Source organism: Cardiocondyla obscurior, linkage group LG14, assembly GCF_019399895.1.
Source record: "Cardiocondyla obscurior isolate alpha-2009 linkage group LG14, Cobs3.1, whole genome shotgun sequence".
In the NCBI taxonomy this organism is placed as follows: Eukaryota; Metazoa; Arthropoda; class Insecta; order Hymenoptera; family Formicidae; genus Cardiocondyla; species Cardiocondyla obscurior.
The window spans coordinates 3,470,403-3,495,057 of record NC_091877.1 but is presented as its reverse complement, the minus strand read 5'-3'; the positions used below and the strand labels follow the sequence as shown (position 1 = coordinate 3,495,057).

Below are 24,655 nucleotides of genomic sequence, written 5' to 3'. Positions count from 1 at the left end.
GGACAATCAGTAGACCTCCGACCAGTTCGCGGTGTGGAGGTGCCGAGAGTTTTAGTGGTACGTTCCGAGGTGCGTGATGACAAATTGCAATGCCGATTGTCCCGATAATCACCCGACCGACCGATTAGCGAGGGTCACCGCTTCGAGAGAAGTCCGAGGCGCAGTATTTCCCACCGCCTGCCGAATCCACGGCGATGCCCGGAACCGTCCACTTGACTGATTAAGGTAAATCAAAAGCTCACTTCACTCGACCGTGTCGACACCCCCGGGCTGTCCCAGTTTTATCCGTAAGATCGACAAAAGAAACGCGACGGGAGGTTTCTTTCCGGATTCTGTCCGTCTCCGCGTAAGAACTGGCGAGAGACGGAGTGAAGTTGCACCCATGGCCGGCGCGACAGTAGATATAGACAAAATGTACGTCCGGTTAACTATGAAATGACTCGCGTATAATTTTTTTTTTTTCTCTCTCTTTCTATAACATAAAAATGGCTTCCTAACGACGAATTGAGAATAGGCCATCTTGTTAAGTAAGTCTTGCTGGTTCCTTGATCCCAAATTTCGTTTTGTCGCGCGAAACCGTGAGAAACTTTGCTGCGGAAATTGCGAAAAAACGCAGTTTCAATGTAACAATGAGCGAAACTCGATGTTTAGTCGACGATTTTTGTATCGCTTCTCCGCGATCTCGGCTCTTGCGGCATCGGCGTTGCGTCGTCGTCGCGACGAGCGAGAAACAAAAGTTCGATAACAATTATCGTAATAGCTGCGCGAGTATAATTTTAGACGCACGATGCGTTCGACTTGCCGTTATTGCTCGTCAAGAGCGTCGATTATTTTATTCAGATTTGCTGCTCGCGAGAAGAATCTTTCCTGATAATTACGGAAACGGAGAAATGACGCGGTTTTTTATACCTTTTTTTTTCTTTTATCTACCCGCATTGATGCGCGCTTAACGAGACTAGTAATTTAATTTTCCATACATATGTACAAGGCGCGGTATAAAATGTCCATAGACGCGAGTCGCGAATGAATGAAACGAGAGCTCGTTTCGCCCGAAGACTGAACGTAAAAAGCCCGGTCGTCGCTTTCGTGCCAATTATCGCAATTGCAGAGACGCCCCGGCTCTTTAACGGCGAAATTGCACCGTTTGTGCGTTTTCGCGCGCGACTTTAGTACTCTTCAATTGTTGCCATCGTCGTTATTTCGCCGCGACGGGCCGCCGAGACTCTATTGTTTCCTCTCGTCGGTGAAACGTTCGCGGGAGTCACGAAAAACAAACCCGGGAACAATTGCGCGGCTGTCCCCTTAGATGTTGAGTCAAGTATTTCGAACGACAAAGGAAAGTGTCACCAACGCGAATTAATCAAATCGGTCAATTAACTTTCATAGTTGCAACTGTTGAAAACACCTCAGTTTTGTAAAATATTAGTTGCAACTCTGGGGCTTAGAAGTGGCCGGCTGCTTAAATAAATAAAAAAAAGAAAAAACATAGTTTGATAACTAGATCAGATTTATAAATATAAAGCATGAAAACCTTATCTTATTCTACAATCGTCGCAACGGTAGTTCCATCGATAACGCTTCTGATAAAGCCACGTCGTCACGAGGTAACGTGAAAATGTCGCGCGATAACGTCGCGAATCGGGGATTTGCGGACGGAGAATGAATCCCGTGGTTTTTTTTTTTTTTTATTTGCATTTAATTTGCACGATCAGCCCTTGTGTATTTCCGTCCGATACGAAAATGTAACGCGAGCGCGAAATTAAACCAAAGCGGCGGGCACTTAACGCCGGATGTACAACCGAGAATACGAGTTTAAACGACTCAGCGCTTCTCTCCGACGTAATCTCTCGCCGTTGACGCATGCTTCGTTACACGTGTAAGAACCAGCATGACTCGATTCCTTTTAATATCACGCTATATCACGCTACTAGCCTTGCCCCTTTTTTCTCCCTTTTTAATTGCAAAAGCGCATCTATGCGAAGAGCAAAGATTGATCAATATCGTACAATGCTGCATTATTTATATTGTTCGCCGATACAGTTGAAACTTATCTTTTATTGCGTATGTGCTAAAAGAAAATTTTTTTCTCTCTTTTTTTTTTTTTAATAGCTTTACGAACGCGTTTAAGTATCTTTCTTTATGATGAACGGGTGAAAGATATAGGTTGAATAAAATAGGAAAGTGGGTGGGATTTTAAGGACGATGCCTGAGTATTTCCATACTGAATTAATCGAGTCGTGATTCGATAATTTACATCGACCCACGCGATTTCTATTCTTCTAATACATGGCCTCTTTTAGGCCTCGAAGTAAATGTTCAGATGAGATCAGAATTTAAAATAATAATTGTCCAATTAATTATTTATTTATTATGCAAAATCATAAAATTCAAAATATCCTCTCGAGATATCTAACGTTAAAAAAAAAAAATTCTGTCGTGTGTAGAACGCTTTAAATTTATGCCAGCACGCGTATTTTTACGACAAAGTCGTCCTCGCGTTTCTATAACAAATCGCGACGTTTACGTATGTAACGTGACGACAAGCGCGGTATCTCGCAATTATAAAGTAATAACTTATTCGCGTAGCTGTAATTTATTAATCCGTCGTACACTCTTAATGAGTCGAGCAAGAGGGGAAAAAAAAAGAGACGCGCGTTCGTGGCGAAGACAATTGTATCATACGGATCAAGCAGGAGCGATTTGTAATCACCCGTTTGTTCACTCGCTTTCGACACTTTGCCTAATCACATACGTCGCGAGACAAAAGGTCGAGAATTACCTAATTAGACTTGTACTAAAAGCTAATCCCCTTCGTTTAATTGATTTAATTGATCCTGTACAGCGCGTTGTAATTACACGTACAGTTACACGAACAACGCTTGCACGCGTAAAGCATGCGAGGTTTAGGAAGTCAAAAATAAAAAATATATATAAGCTGCGCAATTAAAATAATGTTACTATGTGCAAATTATAAATTTTTTAAAGCGTATTACTGTTGCGCTTAACTAGACAATATTTGAATAACTCAGGTTAACTCAAGTAGCAAAATAATTATTAAAAAAAAAAACGTGGCGTGTATTAGACTTCGCTTTGTTGGCTAGGAACGTCACTCCGCTACTTTGAAGCGCGTTCTATATATGGTACATCTTACCATTTACTGATCAACACTTTATCCTATTGAATACTCGGCTCTCCAATCATTGGCTTAGAAATTGCAGCATATGACGTCCATACAAGAGTGCTTTCTATTGTAAATTGATTTAAATACCCCTCGTGAAACGGTCGTTAACGATACGCAATCATGATTGCGAGGGCAAAGATTAGAAATTGTCGCGCTGTTCGCTATTTGGAACGTGACAAATTAAAGCTTTAAAGCAACAGCGTGATATGTATACCGCCACGGATTTCTGCGCGCGACGAATTTCTTAGAGTGATCGCCAGATATGCAAATTCTCTTTGCTTCTAAGTTCCCAGTCGCGAAAACCGACAAAAGAATCAAGTTGACTTAGGTATAATTTAAATTACGGACTAGAAATTAATTATTTAATTGCTAATCGCTATCGATATTTAATAGAGCATTTGAAATTAATAATTTTCACGTGCGACGAGCGCCGATTCGTATCGACGTCGAGAACTTTTCTTGACCGTAACGAGACCCCGCGTGTCTTTAAATGGATATTGTGCTGGCGCGGGTACAATCGTTCTACGAATGAAGAAATGCAACACACGACACTATCGCATTCATCGCTGTCATTACTTCCAGTTAATCGCGAGCATCCAATTACGCGGTGGACTTTTATATTTTTCTCGAATGCCGTCGGGACGCGCTTCTTTTCAGCGCCGTTCACCGTTACCATTCCGTTTCAGCTCCGCGCGATTCATCTCCGGGCATCCTGCCCCTCGGAACAACGACGATTATTAAGCACGGCTTTCCGCGTCGCGATTTTTCCGCGAGGTTCATGCGGTATCGAGGCAAAACCGCCGTGCCGCCGCCCGATCGTAGATCATTCTAACTAGTAGGAAGCCTCGGTGCTCTCTCGCTGGCAGCGATTTATGAATGATGCTGATCCAATTACTCATGGAAGCGCATAAATCAAACGCTAAAATTAATTAGCCGATAAGCAGAAGAGCCGAGATCACCGCGAATAGTCTAGGCGATTTTTGATTAATTTATTTGTTTTATATTTTTTTTAAACGTCGTAATCAATTGACATGTGAAGTACAGATATTAAGTACGTACATCGAAGAGCAGATATGGCATTTTCTGCGGCGACAGCGGTTAGCGTACGTAATTCTAAGCAGCAGAAACAAGGGATGAGAGAACTAAGGGGAAAAATCAGTCATCGGCAACCGGCCGGCGCGGTATATAATACATGCGGCACACGTGAAACTCGTCGAACACGACGCTAAAATCGCGTTCGCTAGCTGCCGTCGCCTCAGCAAATTCCATATCTGCTTTTCAGTGTACGTAGTACAGTAGAAATTCTCCACTCGGTGGAAATCTATTTTCTCGTAGCTCGTGAACTAGTTTTTAATAAATATAAATAAAAAAAAAAAAAAAAGAAAATGGAAAGAATGAAGAGGAAAAGAAGTCCCGTCGTCTATTTCTATATATACAAAGAGATGAGCATTTTGCAATGCGCTATGAAATTTCTGAAATATTGTTATGTAAAATAATTTTCACGAGGGAAACACTCGAGGGAAAAATTATTCAGCTCAAAGTTCCGTTCGCAGGATCTTCCCTGAAATTGCATTGTATAATGGTATAAGTACGCACATATATGTCATGGGATTTCTTGATGCCGCGTGCAGCATTAGCATCGGGGAAATGATTTCTCACGTAACTAATACGATCTAATCTGGATTCATATCGTAACCCATAACCGGTAACCATAATGACGTATAAATTTGCGATATCGCGGAGGTTGAATTAGCGTTAATACGATGCGACATCTTTTCTGTCCGACCTTCGCAAATAGATTTCCACCTCGATCGTGAGAAACAATCGGAATAACGCGAAATCGCGAAGGGGGAAGATTAGAAGTTAGATCTTGCAATCCGGCAGGTCGTCGTAACGGCACGACGGAATTTACAGAGTTACAGATGACAGACGCGACACATCGCGCGTGAAAAATTGCGTAATGTGCAAATAAAGTGCCTATCGTCAAGACGAATCGTCGCTCTTTATCGTTCATTTTAAGCTTAGATTTTGAAATTCTTTGCGAGGGAGGGAAATAAAGAGAAAAATAAAAAAAATAAAATAAAGGGAGCTGACGGATGAAAAATGGAAGAAGGAAACGTGTTCAGCGACGAAACGTAATGTTGCGCGTTCTGGAGCGCAGGCGGATATTCTCGTTGGGATCTACCTCGCTTCTGCGAGTCGCTCGGGAATCTATAAATCATGCGGGGCCGAGCGCATCTCGATCCTTATGGGATCCCTCCGTGTCGTTGTCCGCGCGATGAGCGTAAACGCGGGTCAGGTGGGTGTAAACACGTGTCGCGATGCACCGGACGGTTGAGTCGGAAATCGGTCCCTGGCTCTCTCTCGGGTTCGCCTGAATTTCTACCGATGCACGTATATGCAGACTAACCCCATCCTCGCATTCCATGCCCGTTGCACACTTGGCGCGACTCGGAATTCCTCCGTGAAAGCGATGGAACGGCTTAAAGGACCGCTCACAGAGCGTAGACGGTCGCTCGCTCGCTCGCTCTTTGTTTCCGCGGGGAAACAAAGGTTGCGTTACTTTTGCGCGCGGCAAAACTGCGCCCGTGGATTGCAACGCAAACGGAAACGATGTTTTGTAAGCGCGATATCGTTTCCTTTAACACGAAAGCGAACTTCTCACGGGCGATTTTCTACGAAACAACGGGCGGCCGAGCGATAGAACGATTTTTCCCCCCATATCGAGCTGAATTAATTAACGCCTGATTAGAAACGTTTCTTACACCATCGGAGTAATTTGTTCATTCATATACAGCGTGAAATCATATCGCGTTTAATTACGAGTTTATTTTCTTAAGGATACTTCTTGTAGTATGTGCTAATAGCGTGTAATATTAAATGTGTTACGTTCTCTTTATTTTTTTTTTTTTTTTTTTAATTTGTTTATCGAATTAGCTTGATTACGATTTTGTAATGATATGTTGATCTTAGATTTTATCCGAGAAACTTTTGTTGGATAATTCACCGCAATTTATGTGAGAATCTCGATTCAAGATGAAGCCAGGTGATGTGACGCTTTCATGAACAAGCTGTCACTTCCGGCACTCATGTGCTTCTGCCGTTTCTTATTCGTAATTCTTATTAGTTACTCAATAATTGGCTGCGCGACTTCGAGGTCGGAATCTTTGATGAGAAAATTGCACATGTAAGATTATAAATTATAAACGTATGCGTACGTACATCGGTACTATATTTCTAAAAATTATTATATGTAAAAGTTCGTTTTGTACTATCTAACATACATAAAAAAAAAAAAAAAAAAAACTTAGTACCGAAAATGGCAGCTTATTCACAAAAGTGTTGCCTTACTTTCCTCGTCTGAGGAAATAAATCTCTACACGACAGGCACGATTATAAATTTGTACGATCGAGAACTCGTCAGATTCGGTTTCAAATAACGATCGCAGTAGAGATCACGGTAGAATCGATCACGACGAATAGAGCCACGGTGTTCAGTACGTTCAGTAGCACGATCTCGTCGGCTTTGGCGAGCACCTTTGTCTAAGCTCGTTAATTAGTCCCGTCTCGTTACTTCATTTATGATTTATCGCGGGTGCGTTGTATAACTCGGGATTGAAACAGTCGTTGCGGGCCGCGGAAAGCGCACTTCTCTCGGTATAGTTATCGCAGTTATCCACTGCAACCGTATTCTCACGCGGCGATATTTTCTCTCGCGCGGGAAGAAGGGAAGAGGAGGGATCACCGAGCGCGGTCGATTTTATTACCACGTGTTTAGCCAATAATTCCGCATCAGGGTTAATTATTGCGTCCCGTTACGCCGCCGGGTGAATAATGTTGCTACCGCACGTGGTTGCGCATACCCGATGCCGAGTCTCGCAATTAACCGCCGTTCAAACGCATCTCTTTCCGTAATTACCTTCTCTTACTTTTCTTCGCGGCGACTGTTATGTCAATGAATGCGGGCAACTCCCACCCATGCGGTGCGTATAAAGAACGGCGATATTTCTTCTCCCTTATCGTATCGGACGGGGTATCTCCGGCGAGCGTGCCGAGCCGGGGTCGCTTTTACCTATCGGAACAATTGTCCCGGGGAGCGCGTCCACGCTGAATTAAGTGTCATCTCGCTAAACGAAGTGCGTCGAAGTGGTTAACGGTGCAGAGAAATTGTAGTTTCGCGCCGCTGCAAATTAGATTTCTCCGGTGCGATAATCCGAACTGTCGACCGTCATCTTGCGAATTCGTCCGCGTTTTTACTCATTTATTTCTATTCTTTTTTTTTTTTTTTTTAAATTATTAGTATTTTATTTTATTTTATTTTTTGGAAGAAGAGGTGCTTCCTCTTTCTCCTTCTTCTCTCGTTGCCGCCGCACGTTTGCAGATGTTCACGTATGTGTCGTGGAAAAGATACAGTTATACGCTACACCGGAGGGAAAGAGAAAGAGAGCAAGAGGGAAGGAAAGAGAGGAGATGGAGGATGGTACCTCGCCAGACGGAGGACCCGTTTTATAACTTGAGATTCATAACGGCATACGATCTTACAATGGACACTCGGTTGGCGAGTGACAAACGAAACGGGATCCGAATCGACGTATTTCACGGGACGTTGGCTTTCCGCGCGTATTAGATCTCGCGAGTTTATTTGCAGGAAGCTCTCGGACGGCGCGTGAATGAGGAATAATTTCAACACGTTTCGCAGTCAGTTTCATTGATTGTCTTATAAATTGAGAAGACATTCAAGTAATATCTCTTTTATTCTGCAAAAAAAAATGAGTTATTTTTATCGAAAGTATTAAAAGATTTATGAATTTTGCTAAAAGTCGCAGTAGCGATTCTTTAAACTTTGATTTATAAGTTTGATTCAGAGATCAACGTTCTCGAATTCATTTTCTGACTTAATCTTTTTAGCCGCTGAGGGAAAGTACCGAAAGAAAATTTTGTCGATCGTGATTCCAGTGAAAAGTCTTTGGTCGTTTAAAGGAAAAAAAGAATATATTATGCGTATCAAAATGATGTGACTCGACATTACGCGGATCGCGACCAATAGGGCGTTACTCGTTTCTCTCAGCCGAGCATTAATGGCTTCAATTTCCTGCGAGCGTAGAGGTATCATCAGCACACGAATTGCGTTTTCTCCCGCTCTCGATCGAACTCCCGTTCCAGGAAAGCGACTGACAGTCATCTTCTTGATCGATGAATGTGACACTCGCGCATCTCGCGTCAAGTATTCGGCGCACACTTCATTTTCAACGTGAATTGAGATGTTAGAGTGTTGATTGCGAGGAAAGTAATGTTCGCCGTTGAAATAGTTAAATTATAATCGTCCCGTCCTGCATCTGTCTCTCCGTACGGTTCTTTTGACAGCCCGAGTGATTATCGACGAGCGATTTATCTCATTATCTCGCACGATTATTCACGATAAGACCGGCTTTTGCATATCGAGTTCGTGGCATGACATAACAAAACGCGTAACAAGCTGCGATAGAAACGGGTTTCGTGAATTACTTGGAATGAATTCCGAGCACGTATCGTAGTGATTTTTATTTTCTCGGAAAAAGAAAGAAAGAAAAAACAGTAGAAATTAGGGAAATATATAGGGAATGCGGACTGATGTTCCTCCCGGCTGTTGTCTTCAGTTGATTCGAGTTAGAGAGGCGTTTATAGCACGACATACAAATAATCTGGATCGTTGCTCGCTGAAGCGGTTTCGCGATAATAAAACAAGCACCCAGATCCGATCTCGCATTTATTATCGTACTTGGACCACGGTCGCGGTATTTTCTTCCCTCCCTCTTCCGTTTCTCTCTCGCTCTTTTTCCTCGTCACATCTTTCCCTCGTACCTAATCCTTCTCTTTTGGTCGCACGGTGGCGATTCATCCCAGGGCGAGGTCTGTAATCAACGTGCGCAGTCCAGTGGCTTTTTCCGTTCAAGATCCTGATTTACGCGCGTGTCCTGAAAATCTTTTCCTCTTCCTAGATCGAGGTCATCGGGCCTTTTTTAACGCATTTCACGAGGCGTGACGAGCACGCCGCTTAAGCGCGTTCGACAAGAATGCGAGTCGATATAATCGGGACGAAAATGTCGTAAAAAAAAAAAAAAAAAAGAAAAAAAAAAAAAAAATGGGCACGCGTATGTGTTTCGAGTGCGGCGAAGTGCATCGCGCGGAACAGCAATAATAAGGCGTTCGGATCTTCAGGCTAATTTCCGGCGTGTTCAGGCGATGACGATAACGTCGCGGAGGGATTCTCGGCGTGTTTAGCGACGAAATCTAACGTTACGTGTCGCGCAAAAGCGTCCGGCTGCTTTTTGCGGAGCCTTCCTCCTTCGTAGGGGGAAATGCGAACGTATTTCTTTCGCAATCGGCGAGGAATCAGGTATGGCAGACGCGCGGGCTGCATTTCCGGGGATCGCGGCTGGCACCAGGCCGGCATTCCAGCGGCGCATAGCTCCCGGAACAGTCATAACGGAAAAATTCCCCTTGGACTCGCGCGTACTCCCCTAATGGTCGTCGAGATCGACGATCCCCGAGGTCCCGGGGAATCGCGCTTCTTCCCTCTCGCGGCGTGGTCCCGGCTGGAAACGGCCTCCGCCGTCTCTCGAGACGTGCCGACTCCGCGCCGCGATATCTGATGCGGCGAACACTCGACGGAAAAGCATTACGAGCATCGTGATGCTTACAATGTCTTCCTCCCCTTCCCTCCGGCTCCCTAACCCCCTCGCTTTCTCTCTCTCTCTTCTTCTCTTTTTCTCTGTTTCTCTTTCTCGCGATGACCTCTTCTTGTATTCAGCCGTATACCTTCTCAATCGTCGGCGCGCGGGACGACCTCAACTTTAATAACCGTGGAACACGGATCTGCGCGATGCCTGCCTTCCACCGTGCCTCGCGGATATCACTTCAACGTCATTTGTGCCGTTAAAGTAGCCGCCTTGGAATTAAAGTGGAATACGTTAACTCGCGAGATGCACGCGAACCCTGATTCTGGCTCTCCTGGATTTTCGGCGTAATTGAACGCGCGTCGTTCCCGCGGAACGGTAAGAGAAGATTAAGTCGGTCCCTCGCTGCCGGAGAAAACTCGGCCGGCTCTCCGTTATTACGACGAACCAGGCCGTCAGAGATCCGCCGATACTTTTCGTTACGCAACGGTCCGGTCGGACGGAAATCATCGCTTTAACGAGTCGCGGCACCTCGTTACGCTCCTACAGTACCTATCAATTTTCTCTACAATGAAGCCGAGAGACCCTATTCTCCCAACGGCCGCAAGTTCGAGGAGCCCTTTTCACTTGGACGCCGAGGAGAATCGCGTTATTGCCGCGCGATCGTTCGGACGACGGACGTGCATTTCACTTTGAAATGATATATGGCGAACGCGCCGGGGCACTTTCGCGATCCTCTGCTACGTTAATCGCCGGGGCGCACGTTTAATTGACGAGGCGAGAGAGCATCCCGCCCAGATGAGTCGTCCGTAAAGTAAATAGACGACGGTTGCCCGTCCAATCGCGAATTTTTTCGCGTCCGCCAAGACTCGCGGCACCTCTTTGCTCATCCCATATATTATAAATAAAACGTACGCCGCTCGTATATCGCCGGGCGCGCACGACGTGGAACGCGCCTCCCATCGCGTGCGCGTTTAAGAGCGCCGTACAATCGAACGTGTTAATTATTTTTGATTAGTCAAGAACCGTCCGATTATCGCGATCGGCGCCAAAAGCGATTCGTCCTGTACGCGCACGATCCTTGCGCGCGTTTGTCACTCGAATGTGTAGTAATAAATCTGATAGAAGACGAACGGATCGAGAAAGAAAGAGGAAGTGAAGAGCGCGTTTATTAGTTTTTTTTTTTTTTTTTTTTTTTTTCTTCTCACCGCCAGGAAAGACTCTGGAATGGCGGGATTCCCTGGAGTTGGACAATTCCGCGGTGGAGGGGCTCTATTATAGTCTCGTCAGCGTTTAATCGCCAGATAATTACGGCCTGCCGACGAGCCAATGTGTATTACGGAAACGTACGGCCGGTGGCGAATTGTTTAGCGGCCGGCGGTAGCAGCCGCGAAGAGATACGGCGGTAAGAGCGTGGGCCGTTTTAATGCTATTGAAGCGCGCCGCGGCTTCGTACGCACATGTACGCAAAGATGCGCGCGTATATCGGGTAATCCACGCGTGTGCACGTGTGTGACTTGGACCGCACTCGCGCGCGGGTCAATGCCTCGGCCGTTTCCGAGTAGTGGAGTACGCACTTACGCCGCCGTACCTTTTCCTCCGCCTTGTATCCTGAGCACGCGTTCCAAGTCCCCGCGTGCGGCACGCACGCACGCAACGCGATGCACGCACGCACGCACGTGTTTGCCCCTAACTTCTGCGAGGCGCGCGCGACATTTGAGAGCAATGACGTCGCGGGAGCAACCCTCTCGGGACACGAAATCCCGTTCTCATGATTGGGATTTAATCGGTGGTCATTTAATTCTTTAAATCTCCGACAGTTGAGGGAAAAGTAACACACGAACACGCTAATGCTTCAGGGTTATAGTATAAGAATTTGTAATAGCGTTCTTCGCTTCGATTGGAATCGATCCTCGTCGCAATCGGGAGGGGAAATTAGGTACCTGATATTGCGTAATTAAATAAATAATGAGCGGAACGTTCGGCTGAGAAAGTCAAGCGTGGCGTAAGACTCGCCGCGTCGGTTTAATAACGCCGTTTCGTAATAGCGGCGCTAACGTTACGAATAGTATCCTTTAAATCGAATTGCGGGAATCGGTGATTACGGTTACGGCGGTGATTTGTAAGGTCACGGACGTGACCGTTCATCTCCGATCCACTTGGAGCTCGCCGCGGTGAGGGATCGATGCACGATCGCGCACACCGGCGATGATCGTGACCGCGACGCGATCGTAACTCCCATTATTATCAATCGCCAACCTAGAAAGCTAAGCATCCGTGGTCCCTGTCCTCGTAATGTAACGCGCGGCGGAATTATTGCTCTATGTGCGGCACCGGACCGTGAAATGCCAGAGCGCGAGGAGGGGTCTCGCCTTCGTCCCGATACGCGCAAGATGATATCTGCATACCGGACAGCTGGGGCAGGTGCGAGGCGCAATTACCGGCGCGATAACCAGAATCGCTCGCGCTAATACAATTGCGATTATTACGCGCGTGATATCGCGACGCGAATTTATCGTTCGTATACGGAACGTCGAAATTTGCCCGACGGAGGATCGTTTTATCAGAGTCGAAGTCTCTCCCGACGGCAATTTTATCATTTACCTACTGTGCGTACTTTGTGAAATTTATCGCGAAACTCGTTGGGGTATCTGACGAGCTTTTCAGAATTTGATTCTGGGATCAAAGTGAGAGATTAAAACTGAGATTTCCATTTTTGTTACAATAACGCATGGCGGGGCGTTGGTACCGCGCTATCGCCTCCGTTCTGGTGGAACGCACCGCGTGAGTAAGGTACCGTTTGAAAATACCACGAAGTAAATTCCGCGGAATCGCTCCACTCAACAGCACGGGCGATCGACAGCGTGGCTCTCTCTAATTAAACGCGAACGTCCTGCGCTGCATGAAAGTACTCCGAGAAAAGAAGCGCTTTTCAAGTGCGCTTTTCAAGACGAACAATGCGCCTTGAGATTTTCCGCTTTATAGGAATTCCGTGCGCGTAGAATGTCGCCCAATGTCGCTTCCGCTTCTGCATAGCAGAAGAACGCCCTATCACATAAGAATTCTCACTTGCGTTCTTCGTATGAAATTAATTGTCGCATATGATGGACGAAAAATATTTTATAATTGAAAAATATATTAAAAAAAAAAAAAAATAATAATAATTAAAGTCAGCTTTCCATATAAATTAATCAAACTTTCATCTCGTTAACATAAGTTTCAACTTGCATTATCGATTCCAATATATGTATATACGTACAGACAAATAAAGTAAAACAAAATGAAACGATACTTGACATGTCTAGTTCTTTTTTAAACCAGAAAGAAGCCACGTCTTGCCTTCTGTATAATTAAAATTTCTCTGTAATTCTTTCAGCGAGTCGGACATGGCGCCCAACGCGGAGGAGGAGCTGCTGGTCGTGAAACCATGGGGACCACAGCCGGAAAAGGTAAAAGGCTACGCTAAGTAAATTACGATGTAACCGTGGACGCCTGTGAGATACGAGACGATTGTCGTCGCACGTCGGCGTCGGCTCGCCGGCGTGTAAACACCCGCGGAAGCTTTATGATGTAACCAGAGTCGCGCTAAACGGCCGTACAACGCGGCAGGATGTTTCCGATTAGCATATCTTTCAGCTTTGAGTAAATATACGCAGGAGACAGGCCGGACCGGCAGGACGGGGCCGGTCTTCATTCTGCGCTCTCGCACCGTGAGAACTCCATCATCCTCGACGCGACTCCGCGCATGTGACAAGAAGGCGGATATTAATATTAAGAGAATAGAGCTCTGGCCTTGCTAAAGTAGCGAAGTCACTTCCCGCCTTGACCTTGTCGTTAGCGGCATCCCCGCAGCTTAATTATACATATATCGCGCGACGGTGCAGCCTCATAAATATTCCTCCGTTTTTCTCACCGCCAACGCGACATTTCGCTTTCCCGTGTCGCGAGATGATATACCGCATGTATATCTCGCACTGTCGTGTGCGCGATTAATGGACACCGATATCCGCGCGCACAGCCTTTCGTTTCCAATCAGCTAATATACGCGTCTTAATACGCGCGGTCGTTAGCGCGGATCCCGCATACGCGCCGCGGCGGGATTTATAGTTTAGCGCGCGTACGGTTTACGGCGCGCAATAGTTGATATTAATTTAATAATTTTTGCACGTCGATGAGCGATAATCGGCCGGCGATTAAACGATTTAATTGATCGAGAATAGGAGCGCGTTTCTATCCGTCCGAAAAAGCAGGCTCTGTCGCTTCACGTTGACGCAATTTCACTTTAATTCTCGTGAAAGTCGCGGGCTCTTACGATCGCCGGGGATCGAAATTGCTCGATTCCGTCGGATGAAAATGGAAATCGCGGACGGACTCGAAATTAGATCGACTGTGACGAGATATGGCATAGCAGCGACGTTCCATCGCGCTACGGGAAAGTCTCGACGGCGATTTCACTTTAAATTGCGGAAGGGATGCGCAAAACGAATGCAAAATTCACGGCGTATCGAAAGCCTCGTTATTAACACTTTCGATATAAATTATCAATTTTATTCATGCAGCGTGCACACACAACTCGCATTTTCTCTCGCTTCGCGCTACGTTATAGGCAAAGTTTGAAGAGGCGAGGAAAAGAAATTCTCTACAGAAGCGCGAATTAGCGTCGTCGCGATCTTAATTAATAACCGAGTTGTTCTCGCGATCGTAATCGACGCGAAACCTTATCTCTCACCGTCCCCGTGTCACATAAAGGCAAGCCAAAACGAAGGCGACATCGGCACGCGTCGTATCCCGCTGCAACTTGAGATCCAATCGTGAACGTATATCTTGCGGATAATAGCAATAAGTACCGAGCGTGATTGATCGCGATTGCTAATGATCCTCGTGTCGTGTAATCGATTTAAATTTGTGCTCTCTAAGAGCCGTTCAACTTTTCCTATCGCGCTGGCAAAAATATACTTCTCTTCCTATTTTATATTTTATTTCACGTCTCGACTGCACGTGTAACTGCTGCTACTTTTTTATATATATATATTTTTTCCCCCCTTTTTCCGAAATACCAGATAAAAGCGATCCAGGTGCAATTCTGCTGATAGCACCCGTACATCGATCTTCGATTTCCGACGTGCAATCTTACGAGCTCGCTGAATAAAATCAATACTCGGGAAATTCAATCGCGAAAGGTAACAAAATATTTATTTCTCGCAATGTGATGCGTATAGGAGAGAGGAAGGAGACGAAACCGATTAGGTGGACGTACCGGTGTTAAGAAATTATATCGAGACGTTCTCATTGTCATCGCGCCTCTCTGCTTTCATAAGTAGAGTTTATTTATTCGCCTACCAGGAACGAGGGCCGCGAGTAAGTACGATCGATCGCGATTGCGACACAATCAGATGCAATATTCAACGGACGAGACAACCGCAAACCAGAGACGTTAAGGATAATCCGAGTCTTTTTTTTCCGACTTCCTTTCTTATTTCGCTCTCCCTTTTCTTTCGAATCATCTACAGAGAAGCCTTAGTATAAAATTTTTTTCTTTACTCAGCTTGATTAATTTTTTATTATTTTTTTTTTTATTCGCGAACTTTTTATTTGTATCGAATAAAAACGGGATGATTTAAAGGAATTCTCCCACAGCTCGTATAATTGGGGTCCCCTGAATAAATTCTTGAGCGATTCACGTTTGATTTCTCGTTGTGATTTCTCAAGAAGGCTCGTTCGATTAACCCCGCGCTGCCGTTTGATAAGCGTTATATTGAAATAGAAGAACCGTACGCGCTTACGGGAACGATTCTGAATGTAATTGACTCATTTGAATAATTTATACCGCTTCCGTGTGCATCAATAGCGGATTGCTTCATAATTTATACATTCCGCATTAACCGTAAGCGCATGAAAGTAAATCAATTTTACGTAATTTGTTCGCTTGGAGTACAACAGCCAGGGTATTAGCGAGGTTGATTAGAATCACGGTCGCTCTCAAAACACTTAAAAGTGAGAAAAGAAATTACAATATACGTTTTATTATCGTAATTAAAACAAAAATTAATTAAAGAAATATTTATTTTACGAGATTGATGCAAATATTATCGCGCAGCTTTATTAAATTAACGAATAAATTTGTCATTACGAAATTTAGATTAACGACGTATTTTCTTTAAGTCTTAAAAAAAATGTCTTTTTATCTAAAATAAAAGTTTGCTTAAATAAATGGATACTAATGTACATTCGTAAAAGTAGTAGAAATAAAACGACACATAAATAGTTGATTTTGATCAGCGATTCCAATTTTATCAGCCTGTGTAGCCGTTCGCAGCATCTGGTTACCGCTGCGGCTCGTGGACGAGAAAAACCGCGCGATAATCACTACAATCCTATCAATTTACGATCGGAAGCGCCCTGAAATTAACTGTAGATATCTTTCCACCCTCCGACATAAACATTTCACGCGTGTAAGAGGCGATAATCCGTACGTTCTTCGGCGTACGCTCGATATGCTAACAACGCGATGCTAATTCTGCCCAGATTAATAAACTGTTCCTTTAAATAAAACAACGTTTCCGGCGACCGTCGTATTGTTACGTAAAATATTCTAGGAAACGTTGCTAATTTTATAAATTTAACTGTCGCGCTACGTGAAATAAAATAATTTAAATGAATTTTTTTCTAATCAGTTAACCATTGTCCGCACAGGAACGCTTGAGACCACCCACATATAATGCCGAAGATTACGCAATCGCGCTGAGGCGATGGGGAAGACGCCCATTAGGAACCGTTCAAGACTCGCAGGGCACTTTGCCGTCGACAACCAGTTCGAGTTCCGGTTACGCATCCGGAAGTGGCGAAATGACTTTGAGACAGTTCACATCGGTCAGCGAGCTGCTGAACAAACTCCGGGCTGATCTGAGGCTCGCTTTCCCCAGGTTAGTGCCTCACCGATATCAATCACCAGCGTTTTGCATAATTTTATATTCATCTTTTACGGAAATTGTATTTCGATTTTTTTTTTTTTAATTATTATTTTACGTACTAAGTATTTTCAGGAATTTTTTTTTAAAGCAGTCGAAAGCAATTATCTTTTAAATACTTATCTTGATATCTCAGCTATGTCGCATTGTTACGTAATATCAGAAAAACAAAATCCTGTATGGAATGATACCATTAATTTTGTAATGTGAATTCTTTCGTTCTCATATTCCGGGGATAGCGAATTTCTGATGGTACACACGCGAGAAACGCACGCGGAAGCACGAAGTATGAATTATTTGAGAACGATTAAAATAACGCTCACTGTTTGTGCTCTCTGGGTGGAACTAATGACGAGAAAGAGAGAGATGTAAGATATTAATCTCGCGAGACAGAGAGACGCCAAGTGTAAATCGAAACCGAGAATTCAGGGAGAAATTCGGACTCGTATGGGAGTCCAAATTCCCACGTTCGCGCTTTCCTTTCGTATCTCAGGGAGAGAACGTGCAAGAGATCGCCAATCGAATATTCATTGGGCAATAAAAAAGAATTAATCATTAATAATGCGCCGAGTCAGTTTACAGTTATCTTTTATGCCTTCCAGAGAAGATGGCACTCTCAAAACGGTCCCAGCTCGTCAGCATTCTGTTCTCTTAATCGCGACATTAATCGGGGTCTCGATTCACAACTCGAGGATTCGAAAAGGGCAACGATCGGGGGGTCAATAAACGTCCATTCTCACCGCGGAACGTGCGGAAAAATAACCAACCGAGTCCCTCCCCTGTGTTGTATCTTCGAGCCGACAAGCGATATGTCTCTCGAGAATTAGTCACAATTAGAAAAAATCATACGCGCGCGTAGCACGCGCTATTTTATAACAGATCCTAATTACAATTAAATTATGAAAAAAAATATGATGCGACTTACCAATCTGCATGAGCGTCAGCGGAGTTGTAGAATTCTGGCGTTGGCTGTAACATAAAATTAAACAATTAATGTAGACATGACGATATATCAGTTAATTAATTTAATAAAAAAAAGGGTAAAGGTTTTTATTAAAGATTTTATTTAATAAATTGATGCTCACCTAAAAGTTGCTCCGCCGAGGCAGGATGCCCCCCGGGCCTGTTCCTCCTCTCAGATGGGACGTGTCGAGCCATCCTTCCGCGCACAAGTAACTCGCGAACACCCCGACCCGTGATTTTACAATCGCGAAAATTATTCATCACTTTCGCGCGTTCCTCTCCGGCACTCGCGTTTAGAAAAAAGTCGTGTGTCGAAAAATTACGCCCGAATAACTATACGGAATTACCGGGACGACCGACGAACCGGCCGCGGTTCGTATATATCTTAATATCGGCAATGACGACACTCGTTGACGACGGCGGATGCTACTGCGTCGATCTGTAACAGAAAGAGATATCAAGATTAATCGTAGTTATCGTGCCCGAAAGGTTTTCGTTAAACGGAAGTGAGAATTACTTTTGGTACGGAGACACGTGCTTGCCGTGCAGTGCGTAATACGTGTGTGCTCGCGCGACCGCTGGAGAAGGACAAAGCGAGAGTGGGAGTAGTGGGGGTATATTCCTAGCGCGCGGCACGTATGCTCGCGCTCGCTCTCACCCCGTTCCCCCCGTCTCACCCCACCTTCCCCCGCGCCTATCTATTCGTTACTCTCGTTGGATTTAATTGTAATATTTAATTAGTATGTCTAGACAAAGACGGTGCTTCCAACAGGTCGTTCTCAATCTCGAAAATCGCCAAAATCACGACCGACGAACCGGCTACGGTTCGTATAATTAATAATATCGGCGGTGTAGGATTATAAACCGACAGGTTATGAAAATTATTAATACCGCAAAGGCAGCGCCGAGGGCGATAATGCGCATGCAACCGTGCACAACATTCGCGTTTGTTAGGTCCGAGGATGATTGAGGATCGCGCGTTATCGTTATCGGAGAGCAATATTTTTTTTTAAATCTTTTTTTTCTTCTTCCCTCCCGCCTGTCGATGCCTCACACCGCTAGTCCGAAGATCGATGATGTTTGCCTCGCGCCAAGACGGCCCGAGGCACGTTTTGTTCACATCGATTCGCAGCGCCCGCGATCGGCGGTAGCCGGCTAATTGGCCGTAATAATTAAGCCGCGATAGCAGCTTGTTCCCGGCGCGCGGAGGCTCGTAATAACTCTGTCGGGACAACCACCTAAATACAATTTAACGCGTAACTGCACATTAACGTCTGATCGCATCATTTAACCAAATAAAGGAACAAAAACGAAAATTGATTTCGATATACGTTGACCCGGTAATGAGAGTAAAAGAACACGAGGACAAGGCAGGCTCGCTCCGCAATTACATCCTCGACGACCACCGCATCCGTCTTCTGCTCAGCGCGGTTAAAACTTTTTCTATTAACTGTTGCGCTAACAGGATCGTCTTCCGAGCCGTGTGTTTCCAATCCGCGTGTCCGTGCGTATATTGTACGCGGGATATCATCTGTACGTTCCGACACGTTCGAGCCACGGCGACTGTCCCGGGGATTAAATTCCTCGGCGCGCGTCCTGCCATTTCGGCGGACTCCCATCCTCCCGCGGATGAGGAAAAAGGAAGCCGAGGGAAATAATAAATAAATTTGAAGAGAGAGCGTAACGCCGGGAACCCGTTAACTCGGCGGATGATTAAAGACGATCCCCGGCGTAGAATCCCTCCGCAATCTGTCGCTGAGACCGCGGGCGCCTGTTTTAAAGGACCGAGGACCGTTGACGGCTCTATCCTCGCGCGTCATGTGGCGGACGAGTGTCCCAGATAAATGAGTTATAATACATCGCGCCTCGCGATGTCCGGCGTGAGCGGCCCCGTAAGTAGCGGCTTCGTGAATAACCGAATGCCGATATTACGGCTAACTGTATTGCGGCTGCAAATCGATCTGGCCGAGGCGCGCATCTTCCGTCTTCGCTGGCGCAAACGGCCGGGACGACAGGTGTATCATTTACAGCGAAACCCTATTAGAGCTCTCCTAATTGTATTTTCATGGATTCCCTGTACGCGCCGCTCGTCCGGGGTCCTCGGCTCGCTTCTTCACGACGTTCTCACCTATAACGGTAGTGGTTATAAGTAGACTCCTCTCGAAGTTAAACGCTCCGAGATATTGTACGTTGCATCAAGTGACACGCCGCGTATGGTATACGCGCTAGAATATAATTGCAAGTTAAATTAAATCGGTCTTGTGATTTTTGTACGCAAGTTAACGCGTCGGGTAATTTAATTAATATCGTTAAAGAAAAAAAAAGATATTATAACGCTTCGCGAATAGGTCTGCGCGCCAATTGCGAATCTAACGCTACGCAAAGCAAATCGAACCTAATTTGTAGGCCGCTTTACTCCATTTCTTTCTTTATTACTTTCATTCGTCAAATTGGTCGTCCAAGAGTGAAGACATGTCATACAACTTTCTATTTAGCAAGTTTACGGCGGAGTCTATCGTTCTGGAAGGAAGCGCGAAAAAGTTCTGCGATTTGACGGAAGTCGTACCGAGGATGATAGCGTGAAATTAAATCATTCCACTTTCTCTTGACGGAATCTAGTTCACCGGATGAAATATTTTATTCGCAATTTGTATTTTATTTCTCTGCGAATTATTAAAACACGTGCAGAACTGTTTCGCACTCTCGTCCGAAGTGCGAGGAATGCTTGAACGATCTTGCACGAAGAAGCTCGAAATTTATAATTGATAGAATACGTATATAGAAAGATTAAAAAAATGTTAGAGTAACACGTGAAACATAAATTCGAATTTTTTCACTCCTGCAAGTTCTAATTATTAAAGAACCGGCAACGGATTCTTTTCTTAATTAGGGTAGTTAAAGCGATAAAATCCGCATATAATTCGATATACGTAATGTATTTTTTTAACGCAGTAGTGAGCATAGAAAGGAAACACGCACGAAGAAATGATGACGAGGTAGGAAATCTTTCAAGAAGATTCTTACATGCAAAGCGAATACGACTCCGATTTCGGGATACCTGGTCTCTTAATTAATAATAGACGGACGCGTGAAATTGTACAGCGCTAAACGAACGAAGAAGCGGGTGGGGAAAAAAAAAATCTTTTAGCTGTTCTCTCTGTCTATCTTTTTTTTTTTTCTTTCCTCCCCTTTGCACACGAGCATTAGTCGCCTCGAAGGCGAAGCCTCGACCGGGCACCGAACCCGCCAGCACACTCATAGTCCACAGGTGCTTCCGCTTAGCGTAATAACGAATGCATAACCGCTTCCTACTACACGCACGATGAAAAACGAGGAAGCTTTTTTTTTCTTTTTCTACTTTTTTTTTTTTGCACGATATCAGAACGCCGTTCTTTTGCGGCGCCGATACGTCTGTCATTGCTACGTGCTTATTTGTTTCAATTAATTTTACGACGTAATCTCGTACTTGGTTTCTCTATTATTTTTGGAAGTGCCGAATGCTGTGCCTTCCGCCGGCTCGTCGTTCAGTTAAGAATAAATTTATTTAATGTTCTTCGTACGATCAGAATTGTTTTTACATATGTTAGCGTACGAAATATAGTAACAAGATAGCAAATTGAAGTGGAATAAAGCAACCCTTTGGTTTTAGAAAGCCGCGCGAGAATGTTGAAAATAGATTCGTAATGAGAGAATTATGAGAGGACGTCATTTCGTTAAGCGGATAGGCAATAAAATTAAAACAAAAGGAACTAATACGTACACGGAGCGTATCTCAGACGTTACTTCTATAAATTGTAAGCATACATTATCATACATTTGTACGTAATACTGGGTTTATCCAGCGCGATCGAAACACGTTGCCGTTATCGTGAATGTTTTATGCTTTATCAATATTCATGCGCCATGTACTGCCCAGTGATCCGTACGTATCGAGGCTTCTCTCGATACTTATTCTTTTGGCGTACGGCTGTCCGGTTTTATCAAACTTTTAAGTGTTAAAAAATATTTAAAAATAAAGAAAATAAAAAAAAGAAAACTGCACAACTTTCTTTTTTACAGCAAAAATAAAAGTAAAGGAATTTAAAGATAAAAATTATTAAAAAAAATCTATTTAAATCTGTAATATTCAAATATCACGGAAAGGAAAAACTTACGTGTTTCGTCGTATGACAGCCACGTTCTCCTTTTCATTTTTCTCTTTCACCGTCACCTGAGGCTTTCGTTTTCTCTGCGGGTCCAAACGCGATCGTGGAGTTTTTACGACGCCGGAGCAACAAAGGCGGATCCTCTGTATTTCGTGCACGTACGTTGCGGTATCGCGATACCTTCGCGCATTATGCATAATACGCCGGTAACATAATGCATCCATTGTTAAGAGGGAAGAACCCGCCGTCTTCCTCTCCTCCTCTTGCCCTCCTTTGTCGTTAAACGCGAGAGACGTCGACCGCGGCGATATATAGGAGGCATTTAATACTCATTTGCATGTCCCCGTGTATCTGATTCACCGCGTGTCACTCTCGCGCGCACACGCACACACGCACTATTTATAGCAATTTCTGTCTAGACAAAGCTCATTTCGAGCAACGCTTTTTCTCTTTTTTTTTTTTTTTTTTTTTTTTTCTTTTTGACAAGCCGCGTGTCGCAACACCGAGACGTACTATCTTGACGCGGCATTCAAGACACCGGCGACTACGATTTCTTCGAACGGTTCTCCAACACGCTTAACACTCTGTTCTTCGTAAACCTGCGTCGTGGTATCGTAATATTGAGCAACAACACTTTCGTTCAATACCCAGGAATCGTTCCACGGGATGTGGTAACGGAGAGACGTTCTTCCCAGAATTGTTTCTCGCGCGAAAATGCGACGAGACGACAATTAAAGGGACGCGAATGGAGGTGATACGTTACGAAAGTTACATAAAGATATTCCGCCGATACAATCTATACTCTTTGTATTAAAATAACGTTATTCGAGGATTTAAGTAATTTATATAATTATTTGAATAATTCACATGATCTGACAAGTAAGGAAAGATACGAAAAAGTAACGAATGATTTAATTCTATCTTTTCTACCTATCTAAATCTACACTTTCGACTGATAATCGTGCACGACGAGTCTCATTTTGTTAGCCGAAAAAAAAAACACGTCAATCGGCCGTGGCGGTTCTTAATTTACAGCTTATGTTTATCAGTTTCTTTTCGTCTCTTTCCCTTGCCGCGTACGTGTCGGCGAATAACGGAATGTTGCGCAACGTTTCCGACGCTATAAATGGCACGCCAGGCAGAATGGTCCTTCTTTGGTCCTGATCGCGACGCTTGACAATGCAACGGGACGCTCATGCTAAATTTGGTACAGCGCAAAGCGCGTAAAGTGCCTCCAATTTCTCAATCGCGTAACGTCGAACACGTCCGTGCATATCTCATCGGCGTATAATGTACACGTTAATTAAACCAGTCGGCTGCAGGATCGAATATTTTGTTCAACGCAATATCTCTATTGAGAAGATAAAGAGAAATCGTACTCGCGAGAAGTGCGATTTCATTCTCGAAAAAAAAAAAGCAGAACCCGCAATCTCTTCTGCAAATGATAGAGATTTAATTAAACGATTATTTTCACTGATTTGCCTTCGACGCTTATACATACGTAATCTCACACACGACGGACTCTCACGAAACGCACGAGGAAAGAGGCTTTTCTTTTCAGTGCTCGTCTCTCTTGCGACACCATCGCGTGTCTTCCAAGCGATTGAGAAAATTAAACCGATCGGAGGATGTCGAGGCGGGAGGGAGGTGGAAAAAAAATTATGTTAACAATTACGATAGATTTAATGCGCGCCGTTTCCACAAAATCGGAGAAAAAGGAAGGGTCGCCAAGTACTCGCGCGCGTATGGACTTGTCACCGCGTGACAGGTATAACGTGTACTTTCTCGTCCTCGCACCTGTTCACCTCAAGGCATTCGCGGATAGTTGTAAAGGGAAATCATCCTACGTTGCGTGCTCGCCCGCTGAATTCCGCGGAGGCTTCGCAAAAGGACACGTCAGGACACTCGATCCGGTCAGAGTAAAATCAGATTTATATTCTAAAGTGCGCCGGGTCGATTAAAGATCGTTGCGTAAAGTGATCGACCTTTTGTCTGTGACTTTAGAATATTTAGCCGGTTAATGAGAAAATTAATTTCGTTCGACTCAGACGAGCGTGTATTATTTTCCTGCCGTTTTCTAGAGATACGCACAACGCGGAAGCGAGATATTAATATTTTTTTTTTTTTCTCTCTTTCGTTTCTCTTTAATTTGTGATTTAAATTGTATAAATTATATAGTATTTTCGAATAAGCGATGTCTTCCGATTCCTAGCGGAGTGGGGCGTACGGCGGCGGCTTGGACAGGCCTCTCTTGTAATGTCTTTGTTAATATATTCAAGAATCTCTCGATGATGATCGATTCCTTCGTCCAATCATAAAGTCGCCCTCCTCGCTCTCGTGGTGACAATCTCAAGGGAAACCCGTTGGGGCTGCACGCGCATAAACCGGATCGGTTTTCTCGTCGAGCGAGAAGCTCCGTAATTATGTAATTACTATCTTTTTGCGTCGTATTTTAATATCTTCAACGCTTACGCGACGATTTTTATCCGTGGATAAGAATGTTATTACAACCAGTATTCATTGGCGTAACTACCGGCACGTTTAAGTTCAGAGACGAGGAATCTTCTCACTCGTAAACATCTAATATCTGGACGCGCTTACGGTAGCGGAATCGCGATTCAAATTTGCAGAACGAGTTACTCGCGTTCATCTCGCGTATAAAATTAAATATAGATCTTCTACCCACGTGTTGTTTCTCATTATACATCTGTTACCTTTCTTTTTCTCCTTCAGTTATATGTG

At 44.4% G+C, this 24,655-nt stretch overlaps 1 protein-coding gene across 2 annotated transcripts in view; it reads left to right on the top strand.

The window, feature by feature from the left end:
- Mwh (multiple wing hairs) overlaps positions 1-24,655 on the top strand; it is a 35,043-nt gene that overhangs the window by 4,924 nt on the left and 5,464 nt on the right. Inside the window, exons 1-3 of one of the 2 annotated variants that reach the window (XM_070666114.1) lie at positions 45-225; positions 13,214-13,286; positions 16,531-16,760. In XM_070666114.1, the coding sequence (XP_070522215.1) occupies positions 13,224-13,286; positions 16,531-16,760 (293 nt within the window). In that variant the 5' untranslated portion in view covers positions 45-225; positions 13,214-13,223. Of the gene's footprint in view, positions 1-44; positions 226-13,213; positions 13,287-16,530; positions 16,761-24,655 lie in introns of those variants that run through there. The other variant, XM_070666113.1, reaches the window with a different exon arrangement.